The sequence below is a fragment of the Corvus moneduloides genome, chromosome 32 (assembly GCF_009650955.1).
Source record: "Corvus moneduloides isolate bCorMon1 chromosome 32, bCorMon1.pri, whole genome shotgun sequence".
Classification (NCBI taxonomy): Eukaryota; Metazoa; Chordata; class Aves; order Passeriformes; family Corvidae; genus Corvus; species Corvus moneduloides.
The window spans coordinates 343117-361052 of NC_045507.1; the positions used below are offsets into that span (position 1 = coordinate 343117).

The 17936-nt window shown below is 53.0% G+C and overlaps 1 protein-coding gene and 1 long non-coding RNA gene across 10 annotated transcripts in view; one reads left to right on the forward strand and one right to left on the reverse strand.

Moving 5' to 3' along the window:
- Nucleotides 1–17186, reverse strand: LOC116437116. Of its 4 annotated transcripts, none has more exons than XR_004237173.1 (8): nt 7350–7467; nt 4864–6970; nt 4617–4696; nt 4345–4535; nt 1669–1851; nt 1241–1320; nt 122–1163; nt 1–43 (listed from the first exon to the last, which is right to left on the reverse strand). It is a non-coding gene; the product is annotated as an uncharacterized LOC116437116 (long non-coding RNA). The 4 variants fall into 4 exon arrangements; XR_004237175.1 differs by lacking the exons at nt 4345–4535; nt 4617–4696; nt 4864–6970; nt 7350–7467 and adding exons at nt 2570–2640; nt 2721–2887; nt 3066–3208 and having other exon boundaries at nt 1669–1710; nt 1789–2488; XR_004237174.1 differs by lacking the exons at nt 4864–6970; nt 7350–7467 and adding an exon at nt 17175–17186.
- The window catches only part of SMARCA4 (SWI/SNF related, matrix associated, actin dependent regulator of chromatin, subfamily a, member 4), a 23806-nt gene continuing 16780 nt past the window's right edge, over nt 10911–17936 (forward strand). For 5 of the 6 annotated variants that reach the window (XM_032094433.1, XM_032094438.1, XM_032094435.1 and 2 more), the window contains exons 1-7: nt 10911–11059; nt 12424–12501; nt 14359–14577; nt 15205–15337; nt 15666–16040; nt 16656–16754; nt 17287–17527. In XM_032094433.1, coding sequence (XP_031950324.1) covers nt 14398–14577; nt 15205–15337; nt 15666–16040; nt 16656–16754; nt 17287–17527 — 1028 coding nt within the window. In that variant the 5' untranslated portion in view covers nt 10911–11059; nt 12424–12501; nt 14359–14397. The remainder of the gene's footprint in view (nt 11060–12423; nt 12502–14358; nt 14578–15204; nt 15338–15665; nt 16041–16655; nt 16755–17286; nt 17528–17936) is intronic. The other variant, XM_032094434.1, reaches the window with a different exon arrangement.

A 17936-nucleotide genomic window follows, 5' to 3' on the forward strand; every position in this document is an offset into this window, starting at 1 on the left:
CCTCGCTCCGTCGACCTTGACTGCTGCTATCCAGTTTTACCTCCTGAAAGCAAAGACAAAGAACAATGCTGTAACACAGCCACCATTTACAGTTGCCCCACAAACACAAACAGCAACTGACCTTCTTGCGGGAACCCCCTCACCCAGTCTGGGGCGCCCTGCCACAGATTTAATCTGTCTGCATCTGAAAGAAAGCGATGACAAAAGTCAGAGTCCTGCATGAGAACTTAACAGCTCCAGCCATCTCATGTGAATCTAGGAATATGATCTAGAGGCCAAACTACACCCTACATTACAAATTTCAAGGCCTTGGGACTTTCCCTACTACACCCATACACCAGACTACATGGCAGGGCAGAGCAGCTCCGGGCCAAACCCATGCAGGCACCTGTGACACAGGAAATGACAAACAAGGAGATGCGATGAAGAGAAAAAACTCTGGCAAGAGGAATGACCGCAAGGACCAAGAGAATGCGGAGCAAGATGATCTCAGCGAGACCGACAAGGCTCAAAGAAGATGCTAACAGAAGGGCTTATTCCGAGAACCGCAAAGATGGATGCCCGAGAATCGCACGGTCAGAATCCTCTACCGCTCCTTGCATTCTGACAAGTCCTAATCCCCTGTAATGGATCACTGCGGTGCGCAGCTGTGAATATAGCTCAGAACAAGACCATAAAAGACCTCTGACTCAATGCTTCTAAAGGGAGATGCGATTCCGATGCACATCCGAGCTCGTCGGTCAAAGGTCTCACGGTATCGGCACCCAGCCAAGGATGCTAAGGATGATGCCCAGCATTTCTGATAAGCTGGCCCCTCGAAGGGCTAAGGAAAAAGACCTAAGACACAAGATGCCCAAAAGACACAGAACATACAATAGACAAGTGACACGACACACACCGCGACTGCTCTGCCCGCCTCGGCATTGTGATCAAAAGTGAGACTTGCCCTTTATGTGGGCTAAGGGGCCCCTTCTTGGACATTCCTGCCTTCAAAGCTGACTCAAAAATCCCTCCCGGCAAGGCCCGACCCAGCACCCCGCTTTCATCCCCTCTGTGGGTCATAACCCTCAACTTATCTCTCGGACATCTGGAATGTGAATCCGCCTCGGGTGCAAAATAAGGCTGCCTCGCTGTCCAGGAAGTTCCTGCCATCTCCTAGTCGGCTACAACAAAGAAAACCAAACATCAGTACATGAACTTAGTGGCACGTCAGCCAAAACGGGACAATTCCACTACTCACCATCTCCTAAGAAGGCCGGGGTCCTCTGGCAGCACGCTTCAGCCACGCTCCAAGGCTGATGCCATCATTGCGGGATATGCCTGGGTTAAGAAGAGACAAGGTGCTGTGGCATTGCTTGAACTTGAGGGGACCCTTGCTCCTCCGGCCTCCCTCCCCGACTCGCCGCAACTCCTCTGCCGTTGCCAAAGGTCACCCGCAAGGCACCTTGGAACAAAAAATGTAAAGGCTTCATTGCAGAGTCCCATAACGCTTTGGGAGGGCTCACGAGGGCGGCGAGCCGGCTCTGTCAGCCGGTCGGTGAGGGGATTTGGCATAATACAAGTGGACTGCCTAAAACACACAAATGACGATGGCTGCTTAAAGTCTAGAGTACCGGCACTTGGCACCCGAGCAATGACAACTTTTTCTTTCCACCAGTCACCGCTTACCTCGCTCACTTGACCTTGACTGCTGCTATCCGGCTTTATCCCCTAAAAATAAAGACAAAGAATGGTACTATAACATAGCCATCATTTACGCTTGCCCAGCACAGACAAACAGTGACCGACCTTCCTTCAGGAATCCCCTCACCCGGTGTGGGGCGCTCTGCCATGGATTTAATCCATCTGCATCTGAAAGAAAGTGATGACAAAAGTCAAAGGGCTACATGAGAATTTCACGGCTCCAGCCATCTCGTGTGAATCTAGGAGTATCATCTAGAGCCCAGCTACAACCTACATTACAAATTTCAAGTCCCCAGGCCTTGTTCTATTACACCTACGTGCCAGGGTATGCGGCAGGGCGGAGCAGCTCCGGGCCAAACCCGTGCAAGCACCCGTGACACAGGAGATGACAAACGAGGAGACATGACAAGGAGAGAAAACTCTCTGTGAAAAGAAAAACCGCAAGCACATCGAAGGGCTAAGGCAGAAGACACAAGACACCCAAAAAGAACATAACAATAGACAGGTGACATGACACACACCGGGATTGCTCTGCCCTGCGCACCTTGGCATTGTGATCAAAAGCGAGACTTCCCTTTATGTGGGCTAAGGGGCCCCTTCTTGGGTATCCCCGTCTCCAAAGCCAGCTCAAAAATCCCTCCCAGTGAGTCCCGACCCGGGACCCCGCTTTCATACCCTCGGTGGGTCTTAGCCCTCAACTTATCTCTCAGAAGTCCAGGGCTGCAAATCCTCCTCGGGTGCAAAAGAAGGCCGCCTCGCCGTCCAGGAAGCTCCTGCCATCATCGGGCTGCTGTCTCTTGGGCGGCTGCGATTAAAAAAAAAAACCAAACTTCAAGGCCTGAACTTAGTGGCACGTGGGCCAAAACCCTACAATTCCTGTACTCACCGTCTCCTAAGATGGCAGGGGTTCTCGGGCCGCACGCTTCGGCCGCACTTCGAGGCCGCCGCAGGGTACACCTGAGTTAAGAGGAGACAAGGTGATGTGGCATTGCGGAAACTTGAGTGGACCCTCGCTCCACCCTCCCTCCCTGACTCACCACAGCTCCTCTGCCACTGCCAAAGGCAACACAGAGAGCACCTTCAAATGGAAAAGATAAAGGCTTCGTCTCAGAGTCCCGTGATGCTCGGGGAGGGCTCACAAGGGCGGCGAGCCGGGTATGTCAGCTGGTCGGTGACGGAGTTCAGCACAATACAAGTGGACCGCCTAAAACACACAAATGACAATGGACATTAAGAGCTGCACCAGAACTTGGCACCCAAGCAACAACAACGACGCTGTCATCTCAGAGTATACCTGGGTTAAGAGGAGACCAGGTGACGCGGCTTTGCTAAAACTTGAGCGGACCCTCGCTCCTCCTTCCCTCCTTCCATCCCCAACTCACCGCAACACCTCTGCCGTGGATGAAGGCTACCCAGACAGCACCTTCAAATGGAAAAGGTAAAGGCTTTGTCGCAAAGTCCCGTACCGCTTCTGGAGGGCTCACGAGGGCGGTGGGCTGGGTCCATTGGCTGGTCAGCGAGGAGGTTCGGCGTAATGCTAGTGGACCACCTAAAAGACCGAAACAATAACAGATGCTTAGAGCTGTACCAGAACCTGACACCCAAGGAATTAAAACTCTTTCTTTCCACCAGTCACTGCTTATCTCGTTCACTTCACCTTGGCTGCTCCTACCCGGCTTTACCTCCTAAAAACAAAGACAAAGAACAATGCTGGAACACAGCCACCATTTACACTTGCCCTGCAAACACAAACAGCAACTGACCTTCCTGTGGGAACCCCTAACCCAGTGGGGGGCTCTCTGCCACGGATTTATGCCATCTGCATCTGAAAAAAAGTGATGACAAAAGTCAAAGGGCTGCATGAGAACTTAACAGCTCCAGCCATCCTGTGTCAAGCTAGGAATACCATCTAGTGGCCAAACTACAGCCTACGTTACAAATTTCAAGTCCCCGGGGCCCTGTCCTATTACACCTATAGGCCAAACTGTGCAGCAGGGCAGAGCAGCTCTGGGCCAAACCCATGCAGGCACCTGTGAGACAGCAGATGACAAACAAGCGGAAGCGACGAGGAGAGAAAACTCTAGGTTAGATGATCACAAGGACTGAGAGAATGAGGAATGAGATGACCTCGGTGAGACTGAAAGTGAGCCAACAAGGCTCCAAGAACCCTGGCAGAAGAATATGCTAACAGAAAGACTTAATCCAAGAACCACAAAGATGGATGCCCGAGAATTGTACGGGCAGAATCGTCTAGCTATCTTCTCATTCTTGCAAGTCCTCATCCCCTATAATGAATCATTGTGGTGCACAGCTGTCGTGCAGCTCAGAACAAGACCAGAAATGACACCCGCCTCAACATTGCTAAAGAGATGCAATTCTGATGAAGTTCCAAGCTCAAGAGTCAAAGGATCAATGGTATCAGCACCACACTGAGGAATAACAAGAGCAGAGATGCTAAGAATAATGCCCAGCGTTTGCAATAAGCAGCTCAAAGGGCTAAAACAAAACACCTGTGACACGAGATGCCCAAAAGACAGAGAACACACAAGAGACAAGTGACATGCACCAGGACTGCTCTACCCTGCACACCTCAGCATTGTGATCAAAAGCAAGATTTTCCCTTTATGCTGGCCTAAGGGGCCCCTTCTTGGGTATCCCCACCTCCAAATCTGACTCAAAAATCCCTCCCAGTGAGTCCCAACTCAACACCCTGCTGTCACCCCCTCTGTGGGTCACAAGCCTCGACTTAGCTCTTAGGCGTCTGGGGATGTGAATCTGTCTGAGGCATAAAAGAAGGCTGCCTTGCCGTCCGGGAAGCTTCTGCAGTCACCGGGCTGTTCTCTCTCAGTTGGCTACAATAAAGAAAACCGAACAAACATCAGTGCACGAACTTAGTGGCACTTCGGCCAAAACCCAACAATTCCGCCACTCACCATCTCCTAATAGGGCCAGGGTCCTTGGGCCGCACGCTTTGGCCGCGCTCCAATACTGACACTGTCATTGCAGGGTATACCTGGATTAGGAGGAGACAAGGTGATGTGGCATTGCTGAGACTCGAGCGGACCCTCGCTCCTCCTCCCTCCCTGACTCGCCCCAACTCCCCACCCATTGCCAAAGGCTGCTAAGAGAAGACCCTTTGAATGGAAAAGGTGAAGGCTTGGTCAAAGAGACCCGTAATACCTTCAGAGGGCTCACAAAGGTGGACAGCTGGGTCTGTCAGCAAGGAGGTTCGGCATAATGCTAGTGGACCGCCTAAAACACACAAATGACAATGAATGCTTAGAGCTGTACCAGAACCTGACACCCAAGGAATTAAAACTCTTTCTTTCCACCAGTCACTGCTTATCTCGTTCACTTCACCTTGGCTGCTCCTACCCGGCTTTACCTCCTAAAAACAAAGACAAAGAACAATGCTGGAACACAGCCACCATTTACACTTGCCCTGCAAACACAAACAGCAACTGACCTTCCTGTGGGAACCCCTAACCCAGTGGGGGGCTCTCTGCCACGGATTTATGCCATCTGCATCTGAAAAAAAGTGATGACGAAAGTCAAAGGGCTGCATGAGAACTTAACAGCTCCAGCCATCCTGTGTCAAGCTAGGAATACCATCTGGTGGCCAAACTACAGCCTACGTTACAAATTTCAAGCCCCCGGGTCCTTGTCCTATTACACCTATAGGCCAAACTGTGCAGCAGGGCAGAGCAGCTCTGGACCAAACCCAAGCAGGCACCCGTGACACAGCAGATGACAAACAAGCGGAAGCAACAAGGAGAAAAACTCTTGGCCAGAAGAATGAACACAAGCACATCAAAGGGCTAAGGCAGAAGACACTAGATGCCCCATAGAGACAGAATGCACGATAGACAGGTGACACAAAGTGCACTGGGTCTGCTCTGCCTGGCGCACCCTGGCCTTGTGATCAAAAGTGAGACTTTCCCTTTATGGGGCCTAAGGGGTCCCTCCTTGGGCATCCCCATCTCTGAATCTGACTCAATATTCCCTCCTGGTGAGCCCCAACCTGACACCCTGCTCTCATCCCCTTGACTTATCTCTGAGACATCTGGGGATGCAAATCCGCCTCAGGCGCAAAAGAAGGCTGCCTCGCCGTCCGGGAAGCTCCTGCCATTGCTGGGCTGTTCTCTCTCAGTCGGCTACAATAAAGAAAACCCAACTGACATCAGTGCATGAATTCAGTGGCACGTTGGCCAAAACCTGACAATTCCTCCACTCACTGCCTCCTTAGAAGGCCGGGGTTCTCAGGCCACAGGCTAAAAATAAACACAAAGAATAATTCTGTAATATAGCCATGTCTGCTTCGTCTGAGGTGTGGCTCGAGTGGCTAAGCAAAGCTAAAGGCTACCTGTAAAGTCTTCTTTCTACTCCACCTACCCCCCAGTCTATTCCACAGGGCAGAGCAGTTCCAGGCTAAACAAAAATGACATATTATGTGTGACACATTATGTGTGTCACAGTGTGACACAAGGACAATAAAAAAAAAGTTCTCGGGGAGAAGAACAATGGCAAGGACCGAGATGATGCCAAAAGAGATGACCGGTATCATAGCGACAGTGGACAGAGGAGGCTCCAGGGAGCGGAAGACAAGACTGTAACAGAGTGACCTGTTATAAGAACTGTCTGTCACAATGATCGAGATGGCTGCAAGACAATGCTACGTCCAGAATGCTCCCCATATCCTTAAAATCTTACAAGCCCCAGGACATTACAGCTCACGGCTGGAAAGGATGGATGGCAATACAGCCAGGAATGAGGTCTCAAAAGACGTCCGACTCGACGGTGCCGAGATGAGATTCCAAGACACAGCTGAGCCTGCCAGTAAAAGAACAAACGATATCGGCATCGTGCCGAGAAGCGCGAATGTTCAAAAACCTAGAGACGATGGCTCACATTTGCCATAAGGTCCTCGAGGGGAAAAGGCAGAGATAGCTGATCCGAGGGATCCCAAAAACACGCTAGACAACGCAACACTCTAGACAACACAAGACAGACTGGAATTGCTCTGCACACCCTACGGTTGCAACCAAAAGTAGAGCTGCTGCCTTTGACCGTCCTAAGAGGCCCCTTAGAGGACATCCCTTACACCTGCACTGATTTTTAAATGTCTACCAGGAATTTCCAACTCTCTACCCTGTCATTCCATCTCCAGGTCCTAGCCCCCGACTTATCTTTCGGACGACCAGCGATGTGAATCCACGTCGGATGCAAAATGAGTCCTCCTCAGCTGTCTCGGAAGACCCCACGATAGTTGGGTTAGCCTCTTAGTTGGCTAAGGTAAAGAAAACCAAAATCAATGCACAAGTTTAGAGGCGTCTGGGCCAAATCCCGACAGATTGACTACTTGCCCTCTCCTAAGTGTGCCTGGGTCCTCGCATCTCCGGCTTTGTCCTGAATCAAAAAGCTATGGCCGGGATTTCAATAGACACCTGGGCTAGAGAGGAACAAAGCTATACAGCGTTGCTGTGAGCATGGTGGATGCATTTGTGTGCTTTAAGACACATAAATGCATGTGCTGTGCTCAAAGAAAAGCCTTGGGGGTCCCAAATAGATGCCTTTTCCCACCATGCAGCCTTCAAAACCCTTCCTGGCACTTCCTAAACCGGTTATCCTGCTCAGGGTCCATCTCCTGGTTGTAATCCACAACCTACCTATCGGAAGCCTCAGTTTTGGGTGTCATCTTTGACATGGGGCAGGTCCCTTTAGTAACACGATGACTGTGCTGAAAAAATCTGAAGTTTCATACTCTGTGCAACCCAGAAGTTACAACACTCCTAAAAAAAAAAACAAGAACAAAACCCAGAGTTACAAAAGCACGTTACTGCCAAAAAACAAAACAAAAAAAAAAAAAAAAAACAAAAACAAAAACCAAAAAAAAAACCAAATTTACAAAAGCACCTTACTGCCCCTGAACACTTAACCTAAAATCACGAGCTTAAATACTGCCTGTGCTCCATACTATCTTTTTCATGGTGTCCTCAAAGCCTCTGTTGTTTTAGAGGCCAAAAGCATCTGCTGAAAAAAAAGCTGAGATAACCTGAAGGATCCCCTTCATTGAAATGAGACGAGAGCCCTCACCCCACTCAGTCCCACGCAGGAAATGCCCCCCTTTGGCAAAGGCTGGGGTTAATATACCCCTGGCCGGGCCCGCCTCTCGTTCCCACGATGCCCGGGGAAAAGGGAGGTGGCAAATAACACAAGGTATAAAAGCCCTCGGAGAAGCCGCAAAAGCCGTTTGGCTCCTCTGACTTAAGTTCGAGGTGAGGGAAGGGCTGAGTAGGGGATAAAAGCTCTTCAGGGAAGCGATGACACCTTCTTTTTTACTTCTTTTTTACTACGACTGCGTTTCGTGAAAGGGCAGAGACTGGGTAACAAATAAAGCTTCGTAGATAGATGAGTGGGATAATTAGTTGTTAATTTGCGTTATTGTTCTTTAGTGATCGCTAAGTAGTACCCCACCTGTGGCTAAGTAGGGCGGAGAAGAATAGTAACGATAGGAGTGTCGTAACTCTCACTGGGATCTCTAATTAGGGCTATACCTGTTACAAGGGAAAAAAATAGACCCCCGGGCGCCGTCAGGGTCACGCGTGTGCCGGGCTCGCTCCCGTACTCGGTACCGGGGCCCGGGTAGAAGCGCCCTGAAATGCAGATTTAAACCCTTAAAATGCTGAAAAGGGGAGAGCTTCCTTCAACTGAGCTCCTTAAAGGGAAGAAACAGGGTATTTACCTCCACTTAAACAGATATAATGGAAAATAAATGGCTTCTCCCCTTTAATTTAATCCCCTAAAATGTTGGGAAAAGAGGGGGTTTCATCACTTTAGATCTCTTAAATCACTGAGGGGAAAAGGGGGATCTTCCCCTCAGTTCAAACCCTTAAAAAGGAGGGACAATTGGGCTTCATCCTCAATCTGAACATTAGGATGATGAAAATGTAGGAGTTATCCTTAGTTTAAACCCGTAAAATAGCATGGTCGAGGTTTTCCCCTTCCATTTAAACTAGAAAATAAGGGGAAATGGGGATTCCCCATCAGTGGATACCCTTAACAGCATAGAAAAGGCAGGATTTCCTTCAAATGATGCCATTTAAATCGCAGGGGAAGGGCATTCCCCCCCAGTTTGAACATAGACAATTATGGAAAAGCAAGTTTTTCTTCTCAGTTTAAACCCCTTTTCTCCTAATGACCCCTCTCTTTTCTGGGGCCCCTGTGGAGGGACCAGGGGCTCTGGGGAGGGACTGACCAGATAAAAGGGGGAAGTTGAAAGCTTCCCCTGGCACCCCACACGCTGCCCCGCCTGCCCAGGTGCCCGGGTGCATCCAGCTGCTCCCCAGCCCCTGCTCAATGCTCTGACCGCTGAGTGGGATCTGGGATGAAAATGGTTCTGTTAAAATTAGGGAAAGAATGCAAGAAGAGAAATGAGCATCCTTTTAATGCTTGGTACAAAAATGTAATCTGTTTACTACCTGCTTTTTAATCCACGTGGTTCATTTCTGTTACTTGCTTATCATCCTCATCATAAATAAGCTTATCTGTAAATAAGTCATTGTTTTGTTCCAATCGCTTTGCTAATGGCATTAAGGACCAAAATGGTACTTCCCTTCCTCTGGGAAAGATCTGCCCTTCTCCTCCAGGGGTCCGAGGCTGAAATTGCAATTCTGCCTCCAAAATTCCATATGTCTGAGGTTCATAATTGCCAAGAAACTTCCCCACTGATTATAGGACATCACCTAAAGTTTCTCCTCTGGAATTGTCACTGACTCGGCTTTCTTTGGAAGCGTTTGACACATTCACGGAGGGTTCTGGAGCTCGGTTATGGCTTATCCTGACGGGCCCAGGCCAAATCCAAACAGACATTTGAAAATTGGTCGTTTGGAATTTGATATTTTGAAATTGGACCATTTCGATATTCGGAACTTGATATCCTGGTATTTTGAAATGGAATTACTTTGGTATTTTGGAACTTGCTATTTTGTTGCTTTGAAATGGAATCGTTTTGGTATTTCTGAACTTGGTATTCTGGTATTTTGAAGTTTGGTTGTCTGGTATTGTAAAAATGGTTTACTTTGGTATTTCGGAAGTTGGATTTTTTTGGGTGTTATTTTTTTTTTTTCCTGGCAGCAGGGATGTTCTTCTTGTGCAGCTGCACAGCGATCGCAAAGTAGGTAATGCTGACGCGGTTTTGTGATCGTTCGCCGACGTTCCCAATTTTAGGAGGCAGAATCCCACTTGTTGACCCCACACGCGCTCCTAAACTCCTGCCAAACGCTTGCCACAACTCGGAATTTACTTGAGAATTCCTTAAATTGGCTGAATTCCAGTGGATTTGTAGCAAAAACTGGGGATGGGGGTGGGTAGTGACATCGCAGAGCTACAGATGGGAACCCCCCCCCCCCCCCCCCCCCCCAATCTCACTTACCCTTCCCCCGACTCGGGACCTCCCAAATTCCTGGTATAACTCAGAGTTCAGTTTATAAATCAAGTTGGCCTAATTCCAGTGGATCTATCCCAAAAATTAGGGGGTGACTGAACCCAGGCCATGTAAATGGCGACACTAGAGCCATAAACGGAGTCACCCCCCCTTCTCCCAAACCCGGGATTTCGTTACTTCTCATTTATAACCCATTAAATTTATCCCGAAATAGGAGACCAGTTAGGGAACCGATGTCCATTTATGGCTCCAACTGGGGGAATTTTATTCATTCGGGGGTTTTCCACCCCAAACGGTGGGAATCCTGCGGACCCCCCCCCCCTTTTCCGCCTCCATCCCGAGGACCCCTCGTGTCCCTCCCCCCCGCCCCTCCCCCCCGCCGCAGTGCCGCGCGCTCCGCGCACGCGCGTGCCCCACCCGCCGCCGACCCCGCCTCCCCGGTGCCTTCCTCGCCTTCTCATTGGCCGCGGAGGGAGAGTGCCGCGCTGAATGGCTGCGAGGGCCGGTGACTGACAGCTCGGGCAAGGCGGGGGCGGGGAAAATCGGCGAACGCGTCTCCCATTGGCTGTCGCGTCGCGGGTGGGCGCGGCCTCGCCTCCTTCCCCCCCCCCTTTCCCTCCACGGGGGCAGCTCGCCGCGCTCCCATTGGCTACTTTTGCTGGGGGGGGGCGGGCGGGGCCGCCGCGCGCGCGCCCCTCTGCTCGCCGCTCATTGGTAGCGCTGGCGCTGGGGCGCCGCGCCATTGGCTGAGTGCGCGCGGTGGACGGGGCCCGGCGCGGGGCGGGGCGCGCAGGCGCGGGCCCGGCGCTCCCTGAGGCGGCGGCGGCGGCTCCGGCGGCTCCTTTGTTCCCCCGCCGGGACCGGGATCGGGATCGCGCCGGGATCGGGTCGGGATGAGCCCCGGGAAGGGCCCCGGGAAGGGCCCCGGCCCCGGTAAGGCCGGGCGGGGGGCGCGGGGCGGGTACGGCGGCCCGCGAGGGTCACGGGCCCTTTGTTCGGGACCGGCGGCGACCTCAGCCCGGGGGGGGGGGCGGCCTTGGGGATCCCCCTCCTCACAGGATCGGTCACCCACTTCAGCCCCCTCAGCATCCTCCCCTTTTTCAGCTTCCCCATATCCCCCTTTTCCCATCCCATATTCCCCCGTTTTCCCTCCTCCATATCCCCCTGGTTTCTCCCTGTATCGGCTTTTTCCAGATTCCCTATATCCTTCCCCATTTTCCTCCCCCGTTTCCCTCTTTCCTCCCCTTATCCTACTATGCTCCCCCATATTTCCCTTCCCCACCCCCCCCAAATCCTCCCGGGCCGTGTCCGTCTTTGTCCTTCCCGAGGACACCAACCCCGCACCCCCCCAATCCTTCTGATCCCAGGGGGCTTATCCCGCCCCCCCCAACCCAGACCCTTCCCAGTTATGTGGGATCACGCCCGGCCCCGCTGGTTTTGGGAATCCCGTTTTTTCCACTCCTTTTCCCCATCCTTTCCCATCTTCCCTCCTCGCCCCCAAATTACCCGATTTTCCCCCGGTTTTGAGGGTGGGGGGGGGGAGGGAGGATCACGCGGTTCTCGAGGCCCCGCGGATAAGCTCCCTCGTTTCCCGCTGGGAGTTTGGCCCCTTCCTGGAAGAATCCGGGGGGGATACGGGTGGCAGCAGGACCCCCGATTTTGGAAGGGGGAGATTTATCCTGAATCATTTTTCCCCCGCCCTTTTCACCTCCGCAAATTCCCGCTGCCGGAATTACCCGTTTTCCTCCTCCGGAGGTGGATGAAGGTGGGAAGAGGAGGATAATCAAGGGATTTAATTAGAATTAAGAAGCTGCACCCGCAGCCCATCCATATTTCCTCTTCCCCTTCCCGACTTCTTTTCCACCCCTGCTAAATCCCTCCCAGACTCTCCTGCTCCAAAAATGGGCTGTAAAACCTCAGGAATGGGAAAATCCGCCCCCTGGCAACCCCGTTAATTGATTCATTAATCCAAGGGTTTCTTTTCTGGATTTCAGGATTTAATGACAATTCCTTGCCTGTAATCCAGGGGGGTTTTTAATGAAACAATCCAAGAAAAATCAAATTGTGCTGCGGGAATGATTTTTGTGGCTGGAGCAGGTGGAATCTGCTGCCTCCAGGAGTAATTAAGTGCAATTTTTTTAATGGCTTTTGTAGCGTTTCCTCGCTGGGAGTCGGCAAATTGCCTAAAAATCCACCAAATTGGGCTCATCCGTGAGGAAATCGCCATTTTTTAGGCGTCTTGTGCTCTGTTAGTGCTCCGGTGCTGCCCGATAATGACGTTCCCGACTTAATTCCAGATTAATTCGCGGTTTACCCTCCAGCCCGGCGTTAGGAGCTCGTCCCTCCAGAGGCATCGAAGACTCCCGTGCCTGTAGGTGGGTGCCAGAATTTTGGGAACCCCCCCACAAGGATCTGGGAAGTGACGTCCCACGGGAATATTTTCCTTGGAAATGACAGATTTCCCTGGAATCAGGCATAAAATTCCTGTGGGTGGGAGGGAGTGGTGGTGCTAGGGCTGGAAAAGAGCAGGAATGGAGCTTAATTAAAGATTCATTCCCCAGTATCCCTGGAATGGCGGTGGTTTTCCTGGGAAAGCCGTGCCGGGATGAGCTCCTGCCAGATCCAGCAGGAATCAATCCCTCTCTTTCCCGGAAAAGCGCTTTGTCAATCGCTGTTTCCTTGTCAGAAGAGGGGACGGGAATGGCTCTGCCCCTGGGAGGAGGGAAGATTCCCAAGGGCTGGAATGACTTAAATTGGGATCAATCCCTCCATGTAGGGGGAAGCAGGTGCTGGGAAGTCTGGGTTTTCCTGGTGCTGGCACAACCCGAGTGGGGAAAATCGGGGAAAACGATCCCGCTTGTTTGAGCTCATTTCCCATTGTTCCGGGGAGTGTCGGAACCCTCGGAATGGTGATTCCCAGGCAGCAGTCCCCCGATCCTGGAATTCTGTGGGTGTTGAACTTTCCTTCCTTTAAATCTGAGAATTTTAAGCCAAAAAAGTTTCTGGGGGAGGCCAGGGATGTGCACAGATCCTCGGGAAGCTGCTCGGGGAGCAGCAGCATCCCAGGAAAACACATTTTTAAAAATGAAGGAGCTTCCGGGCGCCGCCACGGAAGTTTCCTGATGGGTTTTGGGGATTTCCCACCACTGGCCGTGACTGCTCCATGTCCTGGGAATCGCTGCCCTGGTGCTGTAATCTAGGTTTTCCAGCAGGAAACGAGCGGGAACGTGGAAGTTTGTGTGAGCTTTTCCTGACCCACAGGTCCTGGAATTACTAAATCTGTGGGTTCGGTGCTGCTCTGGAGCATTCATGGGGTTTTGCTTGGAAAAATGAGCATTTTGCTTGGAAAGTTTGGTGGGTTTTTTTCCTTCTGGAAAAGGAGGATTTTTTCCAGGAAAACCTACTCTGGGTTTTGCCTGGAAAAGGGAGGAACTTGCTTTGGATAAGGAGGGATTTGCATGGGAAAAACAGGGGTTTGCCTGGGAAAAGGGATTTTTTTCTGGAAAAGGAGTTTTTTCCTTAGAAAGAGAAGGGATTTGCCTGGAAAAGGAGTGTCTCCCATAAGAATTCCAGTGGCTTTAGGTGGAATCTCTCCCTCTTTGGGACTGGAGGGTGGACGTGGCTTCCCAGCATCCCAGCGAACCCATTCCAACCGACCCCAAATTGGGATGAGTGTCCTGACTCTTTGCAGCCCTTCTGAATGACTGGAAATTCCCAGATCTTGTGCAGGAGCGGCGCTTTTCCCTCCGCAGCCCTCTGAGATGGATCGGGACAGGGCGTTCCCATTCCTCATTCCTTGATGATGGACTCAGAAGCAGATTCCATGTTCGTCGTTCCTCAGCAATGGATTGGGAAGGGGATTCCCTTTTCCTTAAGATCTTGGTGGTGGATCGGGAAGGGGGGTTCCTATCCCTCATCCCTCCGTGATGGTTTAGGAAGCAGATTTCCCAGCCCTCCTGCTTCGAGGACGGATTGGGAATGGGATTACCGTTGTTTGTTCCGGAATGCTGGATTTGGGAGGGAATTCTTGCTGCTTATTCCTTGTTAACAGATTTGGAAGCTGATTTCCTGTTCCAACTGCCTCAAGGATGGATTGGGAATATTCCTCGTGCCTGAGCATGGACCAGGGAGAGGGTTTCCTGCTCATTCCTTGATCGTGCATTGGGAAGGGCGTTTCCCACCTGGTGCTCCCTCAGTTCATTCCCAAAATTAACCCGGATCCCCTGTTCCAGGTGCAGCTCCAGGCGCCCGTTCCCAGCTCTGGATGTGAGATGGCGACTCCGGAGCCTCCGCTGGGAGGGACCCCCCGGCCCGGCCCCTCTCCCGGTCCCGGCCCCTCCCCGGGATCCATGCTGGGCCCCTCTCCCGGCCCTTCGCCTGGGTCCGGACACTCAGGACACGCGCTGCCGGCGCCAGGATACGCCCCGGACACCATCCACCCCCTGCACAAGGTGACGCATCCCAGCGTTCCGGGCCTCAGAAACCCTCGGGCGTGGCCGGGGGATTTATCTTGATCCATGTGTCCCCTGGACCTCATTGCCTCTGTGAATTCCCAGTGCCAGAATGATCCATTTTCCTCCTCCAGCAGTGGAAGGAGATGGGAAGAGGAGAATAATTAAGGGATTTAATTAAAATCCATGAGCTGCACCTGCAGCCCCTTCCCATTCCCGTTTCTTCTCTCCTTTCACAACTTATTTCACCCCCATCCCCCCCAAATCTGTCCTGGACTCTCCCGTTCCAAAAATGCACCAAAAAACCTCAGAAATGGGAAAATCCCCCGCCCCGGCCCCATTAATTAACTCATTAATTGAGAGGTTTCTTCTCCTGGATTTAGGGATTTGACAACAGTTCCTTGCCTGTAATCCATGGGGTTTTTAATAAAAAAATCCAGGAAATTGTGCTGCGGGAAGGATTTTCGTAGCCGGAGCGGTTGGAATCCGGCATCTCCGGGAATAATGAAACGGAGCTCCAGCTCCAACTCTTGGGAATTCTGCAGGTGGGGTGGGTTGGGAGCGTCGGGATTTTGTCCAGGAATGTTGTGCCAGTGTCTGATTTCCTGGGATGTTTCCCTCCTGCAGCCCCTGGATCCGATGCACGAGAAGGGAATGTCGGAGGATCCGCGCTACGGGCAGATGAAGGGAATGGGAATGCGGCCGGGGGGGCACACGGGGATGGGGCCCCCCCCCAGCCCCATGGATCAGCATTCCCAAGGTTGGGAGCGTGGGAAGAAGCGTGACGGGGGGAGTGGGGGAAGCCGTGTCCAAATCCCGGATTTGTGAGGGGGGTTTTCATCCTTCCGGGATTACATCCTGGATGCTGGGGCAAAAGTCCTGGATTCCGGCAGCTCTCTGGGGGATTTCTGGGTCTACGTGCTGGATTTTGGGGGAGGAACAGTGAAATCCTGTGGGGTTTAGGGTGGCAATCCTTAATTTTGAGGGCAGACGTCGCTCTCGGGGAATTCCAGCTGTAAATCTTTCATTTTGGTTTGGAATTCAGCCCCTTGCACCGCTCCCAAGCGCATCCCTCTTTTCCCCACCAGGTTATCCGTCTCCTCTGGGCGGTTCGGAGCACGCCTCCAGCCCGGTGCCATCCAACGGCCCCTCCGGCGGCTCTGCAGGCGGCTCTGGCGCGGCGCTGGATGGCTCCGGCTCGGACTCGCCGGCGCTGGGCCGGGGCCCGTCCCCGTTCAACGCGGCTCAGCTGCACCAGCTCCGCGCCCAGATCATGGCCTACAAGCTGCTGGCGCGGGGGCAGCCGCTCCCGGAGCACCTCCAGGTTGCTGTCCAGGGAAAGCGGCCCCTGCCCGGGATGCAGCCGCAGATTCCTGCTCTACCTCCGCCCGCCGGCACCGCGCAGGGCCCGGGACAAGCGCCCGGAGCGGGGCCAGCGCCGCCTGGGTATTCCAGACCTCACGGTGAGGAGGGGCTGGGGGGAAAGGGGGGCCTGGGGGCGTCTGTCCGGTTGTGTCCTGGGGCGTCCGAGGGACGCTCATCCCGTTCCGTCCTAGGGATCTGTGGGGAGCTCGTCCCGTTCCGTCCCAGGGATCTGTGGGGAGCTCGTCCCATTCCGTCCCAGGGATCTGTGGGGAGCTTGTCCCGTTCCGTCCCAGGGATCTGTGGGGAGCTCGTCCCGTTTCATCTCGCATTATCCTGGGAGATCCAGGGGAGCTTGTCCTGGGATATTCATGGAGAGCTCGTCCCTTTCTGTCCCAAGGGATCCGTGGGAAGGGACCTCATCCCGTTCCATCCTGGATAATCCACGGGAAGCGTTAGGTCCCAGGTTGACCCAGTATCCCCCAGTTTGGGTTTCTTGCTCTTCTCCCGTCCGTGTCTGTGGGCGTTCCGGAGGCTGGGATTTGGGATCCGTCCGGACTCTGGCAGTTCAGGGGAAGGGGGGCTGTACCTGCAGGTCCTCATCTTCGGCCAGAGCAGACCAACCTTCCTGCTGGGAATCTCCCCCAGGAGTCAGCATCCTCATGGGATTTGCCTCTCTTTTTTCCCTTTTCTGCCCAATTTTTGGGAAATTCTAGGAATAGGGGGGCCCAACATGCCCCCACCCGGACCCTCAGGAGTTCCCCCCGGCATGCCAGGACAGCCCCCTGGGGGGCCACCCAAGCCCTGGCCAGAAGGTAAGACCGGGATCCCAAAAATTCTGGGAATTCATCCCAGATCTGTCAGCAAGGGATGCTCTGGGGTGTGGGAATGGAAGGAAGTTCCTGGTTAAAACCCTGAAACTGGGGCTGGAGTTCTGTGAATGGCTGGTTTAAGTTCCACACTGGAGCTTCCCAGGGATCCGTGTGCTCATTCTGAGACAGATATTTGGGGTTCTTTAAGGAACTGTGGTTAATTTTCAGGTAAACAACATGAGTTTTGGGGGATTTGGGGCTGATTTCTAGCCAAATAATTGGACCTTTTGGGGGATTTAGGGCTAATTTCCAGGTAAATAATTGGAGTTTTGGGGGGAATTGGGATGAATTTCCCATTAAATCTCTGCAATTAGTCCACAAGCTCATTCCAAGCCAGATATTCACGTTTTTGGGGAATTTAACTTCATTTGTGACCAACTGATTAGATTTTTTTGTGGGACTCGAGATCCACATCCCCTGGGAAGCTGCTGCGCCTGTCCCCGGGCCGGTATTCCCAGGCTACCTGTTCCTGCAGGGCCGCTGTCGGCGGCGGCTCCAGGCGGGGCCCCCCAGAAGCTGCTGCCGCCCCCCCCTGCCGGCCGCCCCTCCCCCGTGCCCCCGGCCGTGCCCCCGGCATCCCCTGGGCCCCCCCCACCCTCTCCGGGGCAGCCGGCGCCGCCTGCGCTCCCGATCCATCCCAAACAGAACCGGATCACCCCCATCCAGAAACCCCGCGGCCTCGACCCCGTTGAGATCCTGCAGGAGCGTGAGTACAGGTATGGCCCCGCCTGGATCTCCTGGGAATTCCCAGTGTTCCTCCCAGATGCCCCCATGCCATGTTCCTTCTTCTTGAGACCCTTCTGGATGAGCAAGAGGACATTTTCCTTGGAATTCCCAAGGCTTCTCCCGGCCCCAGCTGCCCCCATCCTGTTTTCCCTCTTCCTGGTGTCCACAGGTCCAGAGGGATGAGTGCGTTTTCCTTGGAGAGTCCCAAGGTTTCTCCCATCCCCAACGGCCTTCATCCCATTTTTCCTCTTCCCAAGATCCAGAGGAATGAGTGGGAGAACATTTTCCTTGGTGATTTTTCCTGACCCTTCCCAGCTCCGTTGTCTTTCCCTGGCCACGCTCCAGCCCTGCTGTGTCCTTGTTCCCATGGGGGTTCCCAAAACCCATCCCACGATTCCA